At 37.5% G+C, this 19,053-nt stretch overlaps 1 protein-coding gene across 3 annotated transcripts in view; it reads right to left on the reverse strand.

The window, feature by feature from the left end:
* PPP1R13B (protein phosphatase 1 regulatory subunit 13B) overlaps window positions 1-19,053 on the reverse strand; it is a 143,504-nt gene that overhangs the window by 12,223 nt on the left and 112,228 nt on the right. For 2 of the 3 annotated variants that reach the window (XM_074956311.1, XM_074956308.1), the window contains exons 5-14: window positions 17,518-17,619; window positions 16,248-16,422; window positions 15,682-15,878; window positions 13,479-13,643; window positions 12,183-12,363; window positions 5,664-5,833; window positions 4,043-4,544; window positions 2,605-3,368; window positions 369-506; window positions 146-279 (exon numbers count right to left, since the gene is read on the reverse strand). In XM_074956311.1, coding sequence (XP_074812412.1) covers window positions 146-279; window positions 369-506; window positions 2,605-3,368; window positions 4,043-4,544; window positions 5,664-5,833; window positions 12,183-12,363; window positions 13,479-13,643; window positions 15,682-15,878; window positions 16,248-16,422; window positions 17,518-17,619 — 2,528 coding nt within the window. The remainder of the gene's footprint in view (window positions 1-145; window positions 280-368; window positions 507-2,604; window positions 3,369-4,042; window positions 4,545-5,663; window positions 5,834-12,182; window positions 12,364-13,478; window positions 13,644-15,681; window positions 15,879-16,247; window positions 16,423-17,517; window positions 17,620-19,053) is intronic. The other variant, XM_074956310.1, reaches the window with a different exon arrangement.

The following is a 19,053-nucleotide window of genomic DNA, read 5'->3' on the forward strand; positions in this document are numbered from 1 at the left end:
TTTACAAAAAACTCTATATATATTTACCAAAGAGTCATTTAGTAAATATATAATAATCTGATCCCTAGATAGCTCTCCACTAAATTTCATTATTTCAAAACTGACTGAATTGGGACTTTGAAGTTAAAAGTGCTAGCACACTTACCATCCATCACTGTCTGCTGCATTCACATTAACACCAAAATCAAGCAGGAACTTTACAATGTGGTGATGACCAGCACACACTGCATTATGCAAAGGGGTAATTCCTTCATCATTGGGTTTGCTGGGATCATCAACCTATGCGAAAAAATTGAAATACTTAAGCCCAAATCATTTCCTTCACTGAAAAAATGTGGAAGAGACAGTCTTCATTTAGAAAAGTTCACCTCATAAATGATCCTTTGTACCAGATCAAATTCTCCCTCCAAAGAAGCATCAAGCAGGAGGGCTAAAGGGTTGAACTTTACCCTCAAACCGTGACCAGTTCGTTCAGAGTTAGGTTTCTTCAGGTTGGTACGTTTAGTCTGAGTGGAAGAAAAAGTAGATGTCATTCCAAGTTGCATAAATATCATAAAATATTCAGCTTGTTTTAACCAAACAAGCATTACTGTGCCCCCAAAGTGCTGATTAAGATTTGTCAGCATTTCCATTATAAAAACCACAGTAGCAGATATGTAGCCCTGAAAACACTAATTTTATTACGTGGAAATCTGAAAGTCATTCCAACACAACAATAAATTACTGTTTAAAGAAAATTGTTAGAAGGTACAGTAGGTTAATTCTTAGTTCATCCCACATTTCTGAATATAATAGTTTTAAATCTCATCTGACATCACAAATGAAAGCAAGTCTGGTGGGCTCATCCTAGTCTCTAGCAAGAGACTTTGGTCTCATTACAAATTAAATGATTCAGCATGACTGGCAGTCTCTGCTTGGGAAAATCTCAGGTTTGAGCTAGCAGGAGTGTTCATTACAGGTTAGGACGAGATACATTAATTTGCTACGCTGTTTGCAGTGAGGAAGGAAAGCCTGCACAGCACTAGACTATTTTATGTGTTTTTCTAGCCAGTGGTTCCAGAAGAAACATGTTCACAAAAACTGAACCATTTTAAAATTTGTTTTGTTAAACAGTATTTTACACCACTCATGCATTTTTCCCAGGCTCCAGCAAAATGTTTTAGCAATTTATGCTTTATGTGGACTATAGGCTGAAGGGTTTTGAAATGTGTTTTAAATTTCTGTTATACTTAAGTTTGGGGAAAAAAGATTATCTCCCCCTTCTCCCCAAAATCACTTTCACCTGTTCCCATAGGGGATACATACAAGGCCGTGTGTACTCCGTGGCCAAGCTGGACCTAAATTCTTCAGCAAGGTCCTTGGATTCTATGACAGCTTTAGATAAATGAAAAAGTAGATGTGCTCACTGTATTCAATATAAAAAGAAAAAGGAGTACTTGTGGCACCTTAGAGACTAACCAATTTATTTGAGCATAAGCTTTCGTGAGCTACAGCTCACTTCATCGGATGCATACTGTGGAAAAGTGTAGAAGATCTTTTTATATACACACAAAGCATGAAAAAATACCTCCTCCTTTTCATGCTTTGTGTGTATATAAAAAGATCTTCTACACTTTTCCACAGTATGCATCCGATGAAGTGAGCTGTAGCTCACGAAAGCTTATGCTCAAATAAATTGGTTAGTCTCTAAGGTGCCACAAGTACTCCTTTTCTTTTTGCGAATACAGACTAACACGGCTGTTACTCTGAAACCTGTATTCAATATGAAAGTGAAAATAATACAGTCATTGTAGCTGAGTAATATTTTTATATTAACTCCAATTTATTTTATGCTGTCCCCACATTTTCAATTCTCTACATAGTGCAGATTTTGACAAGACAAATAGTTTTGTAGACGTGCCAAGCTGAAACTGGAGGCTTTGGCAGCTGGAAGGGGGGCAGTTGGGGGCTGTGGCACCTGGGGAAACATGGAGGGTAATTTGGATTGTGGGATAAGCACATTAGATGGATGTTTCTGCTAAAATAAATCAGCAATGTTGACATTTATGTTGTCATTTTTAGGGTGTAGAGATAATTCCCCATTGAGGGGAATATGGGTAGTTCACACCACCCAGAGCTGTTTTTTCAGACTGCCTGCAGAACTAGAAAAGCATCAGCGCAGCAGTTTCCACTCAGGTTCATGTTTACAGTTATCTTTGCAACCCTGAGGTCTGAAAACATTTTTTAAATTTAAGTCTGATTCTGGAATTCAGTTCTTGGCAAGGGTAATTTCAGATAAAGTTCTTCAGAAAGATGATACACAGGACCCTGAACATGCAGGATCATCTACAAAGTATGTGCATCATTTCCTTACTATCTAGCCAGAGTTGCATATGAAGTAATATTAGTACAGAAACAGCATTTTTGTCAACTTATCCATAGGAATCTTCCAAGGTGCTATGTTCATTTTCCCTTTATTCCTTTGATACCATAAACCTTATGCTATTTAGATCATTTAGCATAATCCCATGGTCTTCCAGTCACTGCAGGAATAATTGACTGTATAGCAACTTCCAAAGGCCAAGAGTAATACGCAATAACAACTGTATTTCTGCCGTCACTTACTGGAGGAAGTGGAGGAGGAACAGCTGGTGGCACAGGAACTTCATCTTCTATTGGGGAGCTGACCTCAGGTATGGGACTGGGTGACTGTTCAGTGGAAGGGACTACAGCAGGATTGTTATTATTGTCTTCAGTTGTCTCAGAGGTTTGGTTAGTGGTTTCAGAGCTAATCAGTTCCTCAGTGGCAGGAGAAGGTAATTCATTATCATTGGCATCTGATGAAGGAGGAGGTTCATCAGGAAGAGCAACTGTGGGTTGCACAGAAATAGGTTCTTCAACATTGCCATTGGTGCTAGTGTTTCCATTATCAACATCTGCTAAGTTGCCTATAAAGTCCTGTGGGTTGCTTGGTTGATAAAAAGGAGCACTTTCTATTCCTCCAGCAAGTGTATTAAAGCGCTGATATAATAGCTTCTGTATATTTGGTCCACTGGGCCCTTCAGGTTCAGTGATAGAGCTACGCTTCTTTAATGGCCTAGGAGCATTGGCTAATTTTCTTCTAAGAGCTTCAAGATCAGCATCACTTTGATATCGTAGGGGTGAATGCACAATAGGTGTAAGCTTAGTAGGACTGAGAGGGCGAGGAATGTTTTCCACATTGCTATTTTCACCTGATGGTGGAATGTTTTCCAGCTCTTGATCTTTTTCAGTGAACTCAATCTGAGGCTGAGATTGTGGCTGTGATGTGTGGGCGGGCAAAGATCCATGAAGGAATGGTAAAGGTGATGGAGAAGTTGAACCAGACTGTAGAACAGGTTTTCCATAAACTGAAGAGGAGAAAATGAAAGTGAGGGACTGTTCTGAATTTATATCAAAAAGGTCATGCAATAAGCTGCTGGATGCGCATGCTGCTGTTTGTTCATAAATCAATATAGAAGAAAAATATGTCAATAGCTAGGTTATGTCATAACCTATCACCCAGTTGGCTGATCAAACTAGGATATCAATATTCATCTGTTAGCGATGGAGATACTTCTGATAGAGTTATTAACTATTCATTGACAAATGGTAAGAGAAGGGTTGCTGTAAAGAAAACCCTGCCAGAGACTGTATTTTTTAAATCAATCTCTGTAAAAGTATCTGGAATACAACGTATTACATCTAATATAATCCATATTGTTCCAATAGTTAGTTAGTATGTTTTAAAATAAAGATGTCTCTCAGCACATGCCTATTTGCCACCTCAAAAACTACAAATGGGATTAAATTAAATTGTGGTGCCATACTGTTTGAATAAGAAAAAGCAAAATCCTCCTCCTTTCCTCTAAATTTAGACAAGCTATTCAAACAACAAAATAATGCTTTTAAGGTAACTGTATTTACATTAATCTCAATTAAATTATTATTTATTACAAACAGATCAAAAAGCAAGTCTACTGAGTAGGTCTGAGGTAATAGTAGCCTATTTCAAAGGGAAAGGCAATAAATATATATATTCTACCTGCTTTTACTGATTTATTTAGGGTATTGTATACAGCCTGTTGATAGTTCTTTGGTGGTGTTGCTTGCTGAAGATACATTGAGTAGATGGAACTGGAGTTCACTGTTTGAGGTCCTTTTCTTGGAGACTGAGGCCTTGATCCTTTATCAGCTAGAAAAGGCCTGATAGCCACAGTTAAAGGGAGCTCAGGCCTGCCATCTCCGCCAGGAAATAAGGAGGGACCAGAAGGTTGATAAGAAGGGCTAGGAGGTACAGAAATTCTCTGTTGTATCTGTTGTGAGGAACTAGGCTGATGTATATTGCTCGATGGTGGTAATGGAATAGGTCTTTGCCGATTTGTTATACTGGAGCCAGGTCTTGGTAGGCTGCCATCCTTCCGCCTTTCCAGTGAATTTGTAGAACCTGTTCCTAAAGGAACAGGGCTTGGATAGGTTCCATAGTTTTGAGGCAACTGCTTACTTACACCAGGGATAGTAGGTGGCACTTTCCCCATATCAAGGCCCTAAATAAGAACAATACAAGTATTGTATGAAAAACTGGGCAGACTGCACCATCTCAAATAAAATAAAAATAACTACGAGCAAAAACATTCACATCTTAACTAGTCAGATTCATATTCCCGAAGGACAAGGAATAAATTATATGTATTTACATATATACACACAATTATAAAGCATGTTTTTTAAAATTGTATTAGACATTATGCTTTTAGGAGAATTTTCCACAGAAGACTCAAAGATCAAGAGAACCAATATGTATCAGAGAGCGAAAGAGTATGCACACATCTTACAAGCCCATTGTAAGATATCTCCAATTGCAATATGTAAATATGAATCAAAACAATATTTGCATCATCAAGGGCTCAATTTTCAAACTTAAGCGCATATCTTTAGGCACCTAAGTTTGCAAGTTTGACCCCAAAATCCATTTGGTAATAAAATGCAGTAAATCTACACTGCACTTCAAGAAAAGAAATTAAGACAAGGTCGTCACTTGTCGGAGCTTACAGTCTAAGAAAAATACAAACCACTGGGCAATGGTGCAAACACCAGAGGACACAAAAAGATAACACTGGCAGGCTCAGTGTACGATGGATTTGAAGATTTTTTTTTAAAAAGGATTTTGAAGGAAAAGAAGAGGGAGGGTGATTAGTGGAAAAATGGGAAGTTATGCCAAGCAGCAGCAAGTGGCAACATGAAAGGTGTGAAACTGAGAAGGGAGGAGGAGACAAAACATGTAAAGGAAGAGAATTAGGAGTAGGAAAGGGCTTGAGGGGGAGAGTTGGAAAAAGTGAAAGCAGAGATGTACATGAGTGGCAATACACAGGACCCCAAAGGTGAGGGACAGGAGTTGAAACTTGATGTGATAAGAGACAAGAAGACAGTGAAAGAATTTGAAGAAGGGAGATGAAGAGGATTTTATTAGCGACATTTTTGATAAATGGAAGGGAAGAAGTGAGATGAGCAGAGACCTGAGGCAAACCCTGCTAGAGAGGCCAAAGCCATAGTCAAAAGTTTTAGCAAACAAGATTTATAAAAATACTACACAATTTTGGTAGACATTATGAGTTTACTGGTTTTTATATGCTGCAAAACAAAAGAGCACCACATACGAAACCCACCAGCTTATCAGTACTTCCTAATACTGAAGATGGCAAAGGTTGACTGGATACAGTTCCTTGTTTTAAAGCAGTATCCATGCTTGATTCCTTCCAGTCTGCATTGGAGATTTGAGGTGGTTTTACCACAGGGGTTGAACTCTGTTTAAGCGTTGGCCAGTTTCCATCATTAGCTTGAAATAGAGGGAAAATGTGATATTTATGGTTACCAATGTCAATCACTGTAAACAAAACATTTGAAGTGGAATCCATTATTCAGATTAGTTTAATCACAATGGGATTAATATGATGCCAAAAATCAGATAAGCTCTCATTAATGTTAGTGTCTGATCCAGAAGAACAGAATAAAAGCTTAACAACCAGGAACAACAAGCTATTCGTTACCCTTTGACATTCAAATTAATTGTATTCAAATCAGCTCTAATGACAGATGGTGAATATTTGGGTGCTAACTGCAATTTCAGCTATCATATTGCAAAATTAAACTTTTTTTTTAAAAAGTTCATCTATACATAGAAATATGCCATTAGCATTCAAGATTTGATAATTTTTGGTGAACTACCAAGATACAAGGCTAAATTCTGCAATGTATCAATTATACCAATGTATATCATGAGTAACTGCATTAACTTCAGTGGAGTTTTTCCAAATTTGCACCTGTAGAACTGAACACAATTTCGCCCAGAGTCATTGATATGCAGTCAGTTGTAAGTAAAGACCTGTTGTAGCTACATTAATTCCAGAAAACAAAAATCTCCCAAAGTGTACATTAATGTCTTTCTTCTCTTCCCACTACCTTCAGTAATTATAATAGTGTCTCCCTGTTAAAGATTTAATTTTTCAGAAATTCATCTTAAATCAGTTGAAAATTTCAAGCCACAGGTATATTTATTCATTGCATGCAAAAATATTATGCACAATTGCATGTAAACTGAAGTAGCTAGAACTTGACTGAGTCCTTAATGCTTTAGTGTACAATTTTAGTAACTGGAGGAAACAATTCACTTTCTATTTTCCCAACTAGGATAAAAGTTTTAAAACTATCTGAAAGTTAGACCTATGCTGTTACACTGTAAAACAGTTTTGAATTAGTGCTTTGTTCTCCTGTTTAAAAGATCATATTTCCGTTGCTAGACTCACTCTTGCTCTATGAAGTGGATACGGTCGTTTTCGTTCTCCCACTGTTCTATAGTGACCACAGCAAAACAATTTAATAGTAGTATTGATGGCCTGTGAAAGAGGGACATATAGCCTTACTTTACCAGAGGACGGTAACTGAAATGCCAGGTCTTATGTGGCGAAAAGGGAATTTATTGGGATTCCTGGAACCTCACTGAGAGGAGACCAAATGAAGGTCAGCGATACTCAGTGACAAAGCCTTCCACTTCATCTCAACTTTACAGAGAAATTCTATCTAGGCCCCTCACTGATCCTTTTTTCCATTTCCAGATTTGTTACCATACTCTATCTTGTACAGTTTTTTCCAAAAACAATTTGACTGCTACCCCACAAATAGGCCACATAAGGGTGTGGTAGATACAACGCAGTTTACATCACTCATCTTAGGGCTTATGAACCTGAGCCACTTTTATTTAACATCCAATTTCTAAAGAAGTTAGACTCTGGAGACTGTTCAGCAACCCATATTTCCACCATGCCAGCCCACATTCAGAGTTTAATCAGCTCGTGAATCTGTCTTTACCCTAGCCCACATGATTGTGATCTATTTTCTATCCTTTACTCATTTGAAAGTTACACTCTCTGCAAGTGAACTGCCCTAGTAATTATCTTTTAAAATTACCTTTCCTAAATGTTCCACACTAAAAAGTTAACAACATTTTAATTTCAAGTCAATCTTGGTTGAATTCTGAGAGATAATTATGTTGGGATAAGAATGCTTTTCTGATTGTTAATTTAAATACAGTTAAGACCATTGTAGATTTTTTTGCCCAAAGCACTTTGTGTAACATACAGTCCAGAAACTGCTTTTCAGAGTTTGTAGAATGCCAGGAAGTGCTGTAGTCAGGGCCGACATCAAGATCTGACACTGTCCATAAACTGTGCACCTTGTTTTTATTACCATCACCTAGGTGACAAGAGTAAGACCAAAAAAAAAAGACAAAAGTAAAAAATACGTGCCTCTAAGTAAGGGTAATTTTTCTAAATGTGAACAGTGCATTGGATTAATATTTACTACACGATATACCTAAGATGTTCTTTAATTCTAGCATGTTTATTATGGTTATAGTTCATAGTTCCATTCCAGCAGTTCCTATATCCTATTTACACTAAACAAAGGAATGAAGATTTAGATTTAGTAGGTAAGAATGAAAACAAGGAAGCACTAAACTTATTTAAGGGGTAAGAAATAGCAAGACATCATAAAACATATTTCACTCTTATAAATACACATGCACATAGGTTTAAAAAGAATGCTCAAAGAGCTAGACATGCATGGAGACTGCCTCTCACATTACCACCTAAACTGCGTGTCACACATTCAGCTAAACTGCAGTAACAGCCTACAATTACAGCTCTGGCCACTAGAAGCTGCTGTGGAGAGGTGCTAAGCTGCTGCTGTCTGCAGCTCCCTCTGGTGCATCTGACCAGAGAAGGACCAGCTGTTAGGAACAAGCAAACCCTGACAGTGGCAGCGAGGGTTGCCAACCTTAAGATTAATTAAAGATTAATCTTTAAAGATGATATGTGACGAAACCTCCAGGAATTCATCCAGCCAAAGTTGCCAACCCTTGGGCAGCAACAGCAGCAGCAGCAAGCGGAGGCAAAAGCAAGGTCAGAAGGTGAGAGGACGCAGTACTGGCCCTAGGCTCCCCTATTCAGCAACCAGCCAGTCTCCTAACTTGGACTCCACCATTCACCAAGCTGACCTGCTCCCCTGACAGGTCCCTGCTACCCCCTGCTCCTACCCAGCCCTCAGTCACCCCACCCAGTTGCCCATAATTCCTTTAGGTATCACAAGCCACTTCCAGCTACATCTTTCCCCAAGACACCTCCACCAACCCAGCTGTCCCCTGCTTCCTCCAAACTATCAAGTTATCCCACTGGATCCTCCTAAAAGTTTAACTATCCAGCTGCCCCCAACACCCTTTGTAACCCCAGCCATCTTCAAATCCTTCCCCTCCACCCAGGCCTCCATCTTCCCTCAGCCGCTGAGCTTCCCCCATCTTTCCCTACCCAGACGCTCCCACAAACCCAGCTTCCCTTAGCTAGTCCCTCCTCCAGCACTCCCAACACTTCTGTTGCCTTCATCTTCTGCCCATGCACCCCCAAAAATCCAACTTCCCTTCAATATCCCTCAGCCACTCCCGATAACGCTATTGCCCAGCTTCTCTCTCTCTCTCTCTCTCTCTCTCTCTCACACACACACACACACTTTCATCTAATTTGGTCATTTTACTAGTATATTCTAACAGTAACCATATACTGTAAACCAACAATCTGAAGATTCTTGATTTCACTATTACTATTATATTTGGGCCTTTTATAGAACTTTGTATTCATAGATTTCAGACCACTTGATAAACAGGAGATAATACTTATCCCATTTTATTTACCCACAGTCATGTAGAAAGTGAATTGCAAAAGCAAGGGTGAAATCCTAGTCCCACTGAAGTCAATGGGAGTTTGCCATTGACTTCAATGGGGCTGAGATTTCACCCAGGACCAGAAATCAGATCTCCCAATTCCCAGCGCAGCAGACTATATAAACCCTCATAGCCTCACACATAATCCTATCTCCAAAGTAAGCCTACACATGCCAAGTCTCCCCAACTTTGTGAATCCACCCTAATTTATAGGTTGATGACCAATACAAAAAGTTTCTAGTAAGTTTTTGTAACTATTCCTTTCAGTATCTTTTTAGACCTAAACACTCAATGGGGCAAACTCATCTGGCAACACTCAAGGGATGAATTAGCCCCAAATCCATTTATTTCCTTTTAATCCCCAAATTAGCCTCTTAGAAAGTTTACACTACAATAGTGTATCTACTGCATACCAGGACACAGCACAATTTCTAAAATTGCTGTTTAATATGCATCTGTATGCATGAGCTCAGATGACCATATTAAAAACTGGCATTCTTAGCTAGCCAGCTATCATCTACACACTCACAGTGCAGGGTGTCAGACAGAGTAGGTGCCAGGAGGATGACACTTTGAACAGCAGACTGAAGAGAGGAAGTGGGAGGTGACAGAATAGGATCCACTATTATGTCTAAATCAGAAATCTTCCAGGTTCCTGGAGATTTTTTCACACACCCATAATCTGTCTCTACAGGACAGGCAGATTCAGTCACACAAAAAAAGAAAGAAAAAAAGTGGTGGAAAAATTACAATATAATGGCAATGCAGAAATTAGAACAGGAAAACTCAGAAATGCAGAAACAAACACGACACTTGAAATAAAAAAATCTCAAATTTCTTTTTTTTTCTAGCACTGGACAGACAATATTTTCATATACAGCTCTTTTGAAAAATTTGCTTTAAATACAATTAGAATCATAAACATGTAAAGTAAGAACCAGTCTACACTACAAAGTCTCAGAGAGAACAATCTCTCTTTTACAGTCTGAAAAGGCCTAATGCAGAATAACCCCTGTGGTAGAATACAGCAGCTCTAGAAGTACATATGCAATTATCCAAAAAAACAGTGAGATTTACAAATACCAAAATGGTGTTTGCATATAAACTGCAACTTATGAATTGACCCTTTCCACATAAGAGACTTACATGCAACAAAACAGAAGCCAACACAAAGGAGTTGCTAATCTGTCATTTCATTCCACATTTAAATCACCATAAATATCTGATTTAATTTTCCTCAAGGACAGGATATGCACACCCCATCACTGAGTAAGTGAGGAAGAGTCTAGAAGATTTTGTACCAACTTCCAGAAAGTGAACAAAGTGTCCATATTTGATGTCAAACCTATGCCCAGGTTGGAATGAGCTACTAGATATAGTAGGAAAAACAAAATACCTTAACACCCTTGATATCACAAAAGGATATTCATAGATCACTAATACTACAGCTGAAGAGCAAGGTTTATGGCCAATCCATCTAAACATAGTTTGCATTCATCCAAAAGCAAGTACTTAGGGTATGTCCTATGGACTGGTTCAACTCCCAACCCAGGGAGCAAGGTCCAAGCCTTGAGGGGGTATTCAATTCCAACCATCAAAACATAGGTGAAAAGAAAAGGAGCACTTGTGGCACCTTAGAGACTAACCAATTTATTTGAGCATAAGCTTTCGTGAGCTACAGCTCACTTCATCGATGCATCCAATGAAGTGAGCTGTAGCTCACGAAAGCTTATGCTCAAATAAATTGGTTAGTCTCTAAGGTGCCACAAGTCCTCCTTTTCTTTTTGCGAATACAGACTAACACAGCTGTTACTCTAAAACATACATGCAGTACTGCCTAGCTATTACAGATGATTGGCTCAAATGGCTCCTCCCACCCATTTTTGGATCTCACTTGAAAGGTGACCCCAATCCACGTACTGTGGTCAGAGGCTTAGGACTGTGCATTTCTCAGTCTTAAGTCTGTGTTACCAACCCATTCTTCAGAGTTTTGACTTTACTAAGACAAACTGCCAGTGCAGAGTTTTCTAGGAGAATGTGAGCCAATAGGCTCAAGCACCCATGGCATAGATGACATGGGTGCTTTCCTACACCAGGCCCCATATGAGAAGGAGTATTACAATATGGACAGAATTGTTAATTATGGGATACCTGGGGGCCATAGTGTTGAAGAACATATTATAGATATGACTGCAGAGAAGCTCCTTCATTAGCCGCAGTCAGAAAGGAGCTGGCAGTTGGAATACTAAAGGACATTCCACTGCAGAAGTAGCACAAGACAGACACACCCCAGAACCAGAACCAATCAATCATTTTCAAACTTATTTTGGCAAGCTCTCCTCTTTCTGGGGAAGCAGACCTGAGAATAGAAATCTATTACAACTTCATTTTTTGTGAAGCAGTGTATTTTGCCCAATTAAATACTACTTAAATTAAAAGAAATTAAGACAAAGCAGAATACTTTTTTAAACAGATGAAAACAAAACGCTGCAAAAATTAGTTGTATTGTATTTACAGATTAAATTGGAGTTACATACTGGATTTTAAAATACAAACGGATTTAAAATCCATTATTTAGAAGCAAACACTCGTAGAGCAGAATTATTCATGGTCACATTTCTGACAATTGCACTTCCTCTTTTGTAGGTGCCATATTCAGTTCATTAGCCACGTAAAAGACTGGAAAAGCCGTGGAGACAGCATACACTCAGCCTCTTAGGAAGAATGAGCGAGAAGAGACAAAAATACCTCAGATCTATCTTGAATGACTAATATGCCCAATTCACAGAACAGCACTGAGAAGCCTAGCTCACTTTGACCAGAGAAGATTGTCAAGACATGCGATCTCCAAGGACCACTCCTTTGCCTCCTCCTCCTACCCCAAATATTTTAATAACCATTACACTTAAATACGTACCAGATTTTGATCTCCCATGAGTTGCAGTGGAAGCGATGGTTAGAGACTGTGGTTTCACTGGGTCTACTGGTACAGCATAACTGCCAGCACTAGGAACTTGGATGTAAGGCCCCACTGCTGCTACTCTTCCTGAAGCACTCAGAGATGACTGGGGCGATGATGTTCCATTAATACGATTTAACTAAAATAGACAAATCAAAAATGATGTAAATGTCTATTTATCTAGGTATTTCTAGTGTGTTAAGAAAAAGTATAGTTAAACAATCTAGAATTATGCACTGTAGACAAGTCACCTCAAATTTGTTAATCAAATTTGAACCGGAAAAGCAGATTTCTACTGCATAAAACAGACTTCGTCCACCTGAAACTATACAGAGTTCTCAACCACAGCTATATTTTCCACAAGAAAAATATTTTCCTTCTGTTTAAGGGCTTGCTTCACCTCCAGACATTATAAGGTTGGGGCCCTAATAGGGCACTGAAAACCAAAAGTGAATCTAACTGTAATGGCCCCTCCATCTGGGCCTTTACCTGGTCATCCAGAGGTGCATACCATCAGAAAACAAATGTACTGTTAGGGTGACCAGATAGCAAGTGTGAAAAATCGATTTGGGGTGGAAGGGGGTTAATAGTTGCCTACATAAGACAAAGCCCCTAATATTGGGATTTCTGGTCACCCTACATACAGTATCCAGCATGCAGTTGACCACCATGCTTACTTTGTAATGAAAGAGGTGCCGGGGCTCAAGCAATTTTTTTACATTTATAACTGATACAGCAAGCCCAGAGGTGACAGGGCTACGAACTGCCAAGCCTAGAAGTGCCGGGGCTCAGCCTTGCAAGCCCTGGCACAAATTAAGCACTGGTTGTCCAGGTTATTCAACTACGGGCAGATCATCAAACCATTTAAATAAAAGTCACCTTTCTGCTCCAGCCTTGGAGGTGGTGATTCTCATATTTGGGAACAAATATTTTACCAATTATCCAAACCTAACAAATGCCATGATGGAAAGCCAAAAATTAAGCCCTCATTTCTGAACTATTGTTACTGTTGCAATTTTTAAACAATATCCAAGTTCCTAACATAAAAATAAAAGGAAACACACTGCAATCTAAGATTTTCCCAATGTCAGTGGAAAGAATGACAAAATTTTGGATTTCTAAAGGTTACTATTTTCAAAAGAAGTGTTTTTGTAATTGTGGTTTTTCAGCTGGAGAAAAAAGTTACATTTTATGACTCTCTTAGGTTGTTGAAACCACTAAAATGTGGCCCTTTTAATAAATAGTTTATCTTACAGGAATGTTTTCTTTTTGACGTGCCTCAACTTTTTTCTTGTATAGTCGCTCACGCAGCTCATTTATACGCTTGTCCATCATAGCCACCTCCATGTTACGTTTGTTTAAAAGTTCTTTCTGCTGCTGAAGCTTGGAGTTCTGCTCCTGGTTAAGCCTATTACGAATCTTTAAAAATGCAATTGTTATAATTACAGTAGATAATTTGACAGCAGGTGGAATAAAGTATTTTATAAGATATCCAAAGATATGAAGTAATGTAGATTAAGTTCTTGGCTCTAAGTCTACACTTCTACATAGCCTGTAACATTTGCATTGAAAGACAATTCTTTAGAAAAAGAAGCAGAAGAAAATATATCATAGGAAGCAATTGTACATTCATGAGTATATGATGAATCACCTAATTTATGGCAACTCCAAGCATCTAAGCATAAACATGTTTCATAAAGGAACACTGATGAGATAAAAACCAAATCATATATAAAACGTCATAGTAAGCTCATCTTTTTAAACCTTCTTAAAGTCAGTCAATTTTTAACTACCTGGATGGTAAAAAATATATATATATTTAAAGAAAATGTCAGTTTCAACAACAGAAGCTATGCTACTGATTCTGCTTCCAATTCCAAATGAAACCTCTTGATACATGAATGGGATTCTAACTGAAATGCTGGTGCATAGGCTAGACACTGATTTTCCTTTCTATGTGGGAATTAACGTGAAACCTTCATTTGAAGGCTTCTAAAGGTTAAGGGGGTGGGTTACCTCTACAGTTTAAAATAAATCATTGCGTCCTTCATAATTATTTTTCTTGTCTCCCCATTGGCTCTCTTTGGCACCTTCAATAATTCTGATAGTTTGTCCCAGTTCTCCACTTCCCATGTTGATGTTACATGCAAAGAAACTGAGGCCAATTTAAATCTTGATAAATATGTCGGGGGTCAAAGTGACAACGAGCAACAATACAGACCGCAGCAATCTGCTAAGCATCTTTGCACTTCAAATTGCTCCAGAAATAGAGATGCACCTAGTGTAAGTGATGGGGGAAAAAAGCTACTTCTTTTTCAATTAAATAAAAATGAAAGAAAGATTAGATTAAGCTTCAAATTGTGCAACCTGGTATCATACTTTAAATGAAGTTTCCCTCCACTTCAGAGAAAAAATTATATTATATTTTAGTGATTGTTAAAGAGCATATCCCAATTACATGAAATCATCATACAAGAGAGTGTCCCCATTTAAAAAAAAAAAATCACGTCAATCTATACTCAAAGGTTCAGAGCCTAAGGATAAAAGAAATACATGCATGTCAAGAAAGTGAGACTTGTTGAAAAGCATTACTTGTATTTCACATTTTTAAACTAATACATGGTAGAGCTCACATCTCAACCACAACACTATAAGCAAATTATAAAATCGATGAAATTCTGGCAAAATGGCATGTAGTTAAATATTTGTAATTTCATACATATAAACCAGAAACCATAGCAATGTAAACAAAATACTTTACCTTCTAAATTAGTAAGAGCTACACTATAGCTATAAAGGTATACTTAGAGAAATAAGGTAGAGAGTAATTGCACATTTTTCTTGTATTTGCAGTTTATATTTTACTTCTGGTGATTCTGTTAAAATATAATCAGGACAGGCTTGTTATTTAGCCCCTACACATTTTAATTATATCATATATTCACTATTATGTTTTCATACTGCATTTTACAATGGATATTTTCACTGCTTAATCATACTTTCTAGCTATGAAAGAAGCTTACACAATGTTTGCTATACCTACTACCGCACAAAAGAGAAACGATTATGATCTCAGACTAATATTTCAGATCTTAAATTTTAGAAAAAAGGAAAACCGAAACAAGCACTAGTTTTACATGCAGAGTTCAATTTTTGCATATACATTTTCTTCACTGCTGAGTAATCCTCTTCAAATCATTTACACAGGTTATTATATTATTTACAAGTTATAACAAAGTGGTGATAAAAAAAGTGGTTTTGAAAATTAATGAAGTTCCCTTACCTGAGGTTTATTCAGTTAATGTGCCCTTACAAATTAACACACACATTCTATCATACTGGTTAATGGGGTTTCCCAAAACAAGTACAACACTAGTTGCAACACTAGGTGGGGGAAGTAAGTATTATTTTTGTTAATCTACAGATACTGTGAAAAATGTCTCAGTTAAAGGTTTACCTGTAGTTCTTGGTACAGCTTTTTTAATTCTACAGCAGCAGGTCCTGTCATCTGTCCATTATAAGACTGGAATCCATTCAATTTCCCTTTCCTTAAGTCCTCCAATTGCTGAGTTAACTGATCCACTTTTAACACTGCTGCTTGTAACTCCTGCTGCTTCTCCTGGAACATGGCACTGATATGTTCAATTTCAGTAGCTATGATTTACAAAAAAAAAAACAAAACACACCACCACAACCAAATGAAATACCAGTACAACTGTCTTGTGCATTTTCATGGTTCTAAACATACAGCTATTGGAAACTGTAGTCCTATATACAGACACTTTTCCATCAATTTAACATAGCATACAAACTTATGCTTATAACATGCTAACATAATTTGCAAAAAGCTGAACATATTTACTAAAATTTATTATTTAATTAATTCACTTGTGAAAGACCCTTTCTAAAAATAGAACAAATACTCAATTCAATATCCTGTTGCTATACTAATATTTGCAAGTTATGGTACAAAACATCATCAGTGAAATTAACAATGGAAATAGATTTGAAATATCTACATACACAGATTGCCATTCATGATCTTGCTGTAGTCCACTTGTCCTCTCATGGCACGTATTTTTTTCAGCTTTGACTCCTGGGTCTCCACCCGTTCTTTAAGTTTTTGAAGCTTTTCACTCTCAGAAATAGACTGCTGCTGACGGCGTTCTTGCTGCTTCAGATAACGTAAACGTTGTTCCTGCCAAAACAAGGAGAACATGTAATCTAATTTTAGAAGAATTTTTTTAATAGGTGGATAACGACAAAACAAACAAACAACAAAACTTGACTTTAAAGAAACCCAAACTTCACTATCAACTTTGGATGGTTTTCTTGCCTATACATCTTTTTTAAATAAATAAAATCACACATGATAGTAAAATGTAATTAAAATATACAACACTACTCCCAGAAAAACCTACTATAATTTGTGCCTACACAAATTTGTCTTAAAAAAATAGAAACAGGGCACACTGCTTTTGAAGCTACTTAGTCAAACATCAAATGTACACCAAAAACAAATTTCAGACTAAACATTCATTCCAACACATCTGTGAAGCTTCCGCAAGCATTTGTTTCCTGCTGCTAGGAGCATGCTTCCTGCTGTTGCAAAATGTCTTCCAACCGTCCATTACTTAATTTCCCAAAGGAAGCAAACAATGGTCAGTAGAGGATTTTAGACAGGCAAAGATAAGGAGATCTGCTATAAGATAAAGTTCCAGCTCTCTAAATGACAGCCCATGCACTGAGCAAACACAGGAAATGTTTCTTTTTTTTCCCCCAATATAATTTCTTCCAGAGAACTGCAAATACAGCAAACTCTGTTAGCTTAAATCCATTTAAATATATTTCAGTCCTGCAGTCCAAGCATGCAATACGTACTGGATATATTATAGCATCATTAATAGTGTCACAAAATGCTTCACAGAAATACAAAACTTTGAACAAACGTTCATGTTTATATATTCGGAATTGAGTCTAATACAAAGAGGTAACAACAATATACTAATCCTTTTAAAGATGCATATAACTAGGGAGTCATACTAATTTTCCATGTCTACTGTTTATTAAGCTGTAGTGTTCTATATTGCCTGGATTTAGAAGTATTTATTAATGCAGCAGATTTCTCAGGCTCTTTCTTTTATTCAAAATGTTGTAGTGTATTTTTCTAAGTTCTTGAAAATTATATATGCATATGTTGAAGGAAATCTATATATAATTTTATCTATGAACAGCCTATCTAAGTCTTTAAATTGTTGCAGTTTGTCTCTTTTCCACTCCTTTGTATTTTTACCTTAGCAACCAACATTTGCTGTTGGTTTTCAATCTGCTGCTGTTGTCTGGCAGCCATATCTTGAAGTTCTGAAAGCGTGAGTTCAACACGTGGATTCCCAACCTGTAGAAAGCACAAAGCACTATATTAAGATGATTATTTGTTTACAGACATTGAATTTTCTGACATCAAAAACCAGACATCAGTAGTCTAAGAATGTTTTTAAGTCCCAATTAAAATCTAAAATACATTTTATTTTATTTTCTTCCTCTGAGCTTTGCCAGAGTTTTACGCATTTGGACTGCAGCTAAAAAGCAACCAGCAAAGGGATTACAAATGCCACAAATCAGATTTTCCAGAAACACAAGATCAGAATTTCATAATATGTAATTTACTTGTTTGTTCTCTGTTTCTAGGTTTCTGAATACCCTTGGTTCTATGGAGGCATTTGTTCTATATGTTATCTCTTGGCCATGCACCAAATGTAACAAATACTTGATGTTCCTGGGTGGGTTTTTTTTTGTTTGTTTGTTTTGTTTAAGATGAGACTTTTTCCTTAATTATGGTGAATTATGTATTTTGTGAGCAAAAGCACATGCAAGAATTAGTTTCTAACAATTATTATTTGAAGTGTAGTCTCTTTAAAAATCTAAGTCTTTCAGGCTCTGAAGCCTGGGGGGAGAGGTGGGCTTGAGAACCCGAGCTCCAACCCAAGTCCACATCAAAGCACTGTGCTACACAGATATTTTTACAGCTCTAAGTCTGTGGACCAAGGCTGGAATGCTTGCTCCGAGAGGCAGTGCAGACATGCCCACAGAGGGGCAGCAAGAGAGGCACCCCATCCCTAATAAGAGCTCCCATAACAGAAGAGGAAGGATGGACCTCTATAAGAAGGAAGGCAGTGGGAGGCAGAAGATAGATAATACCATGGGGAGAGAATAGAATACAAGGTGGAAGAGAAAAGTTAACATGAAAAAGCAAGGAAGTGGATGAAGAAGAGAAGCAAATATGGAAGACAAAGAATGAGGAAAAAACAAATGCTGCAACTCAAAGAAAGAGAAAAGAGAGAACAGAAAACAGTACACAAAAACGAAAATGGTACAATACCAAAGAATGAGTAAGACAGAAAGAGACAAAAGGGGGGGGAAGATACAGAGAAAGGGAAAAGCTGGAATAGATACATCTTTTAGGTTCAATAAGTATTTATTTTAAATGTGTTTATTTTTATTGAATTTCTATGGCAGATTTCCAGTTTCTGGCCTAAAGGTTGCCTCTCCGCCCTTATTTAAACTGAGCAAGTTACATGTGATGTCATCATGAATCATCTCAGTGGTCCTCTCTAAGAAATCCTAAAGACAATTCTGACTTTTGCCAATACATATATAAGAATGCACACGGGGCTCTCTTTGTTTTTAACTTCCCAGTGAAAGTAAAGATTTTCACGCTTCAGACAGTCATGAAAATTCCTCATAAGGATTACACACAAAGATGGCCATCACAAGCTTTAAAGAGTTAAAAATCCTATTTTTCCCCCACAACAGCACATGAAAGCAGTTT

Source organism: Natator depressus, chromosome 6 (assembly GCF_965152275.1).
Source record: "Natator depressus isolate rNatDep1 chromosome 6, rNatDep2.hap1, whole genome shotgun sequence".
Lineage (NCBI taxonomy): Eukaryota > Metazoa > Chordata > Testudines > Cheloniidae > Natator > Natator depressus.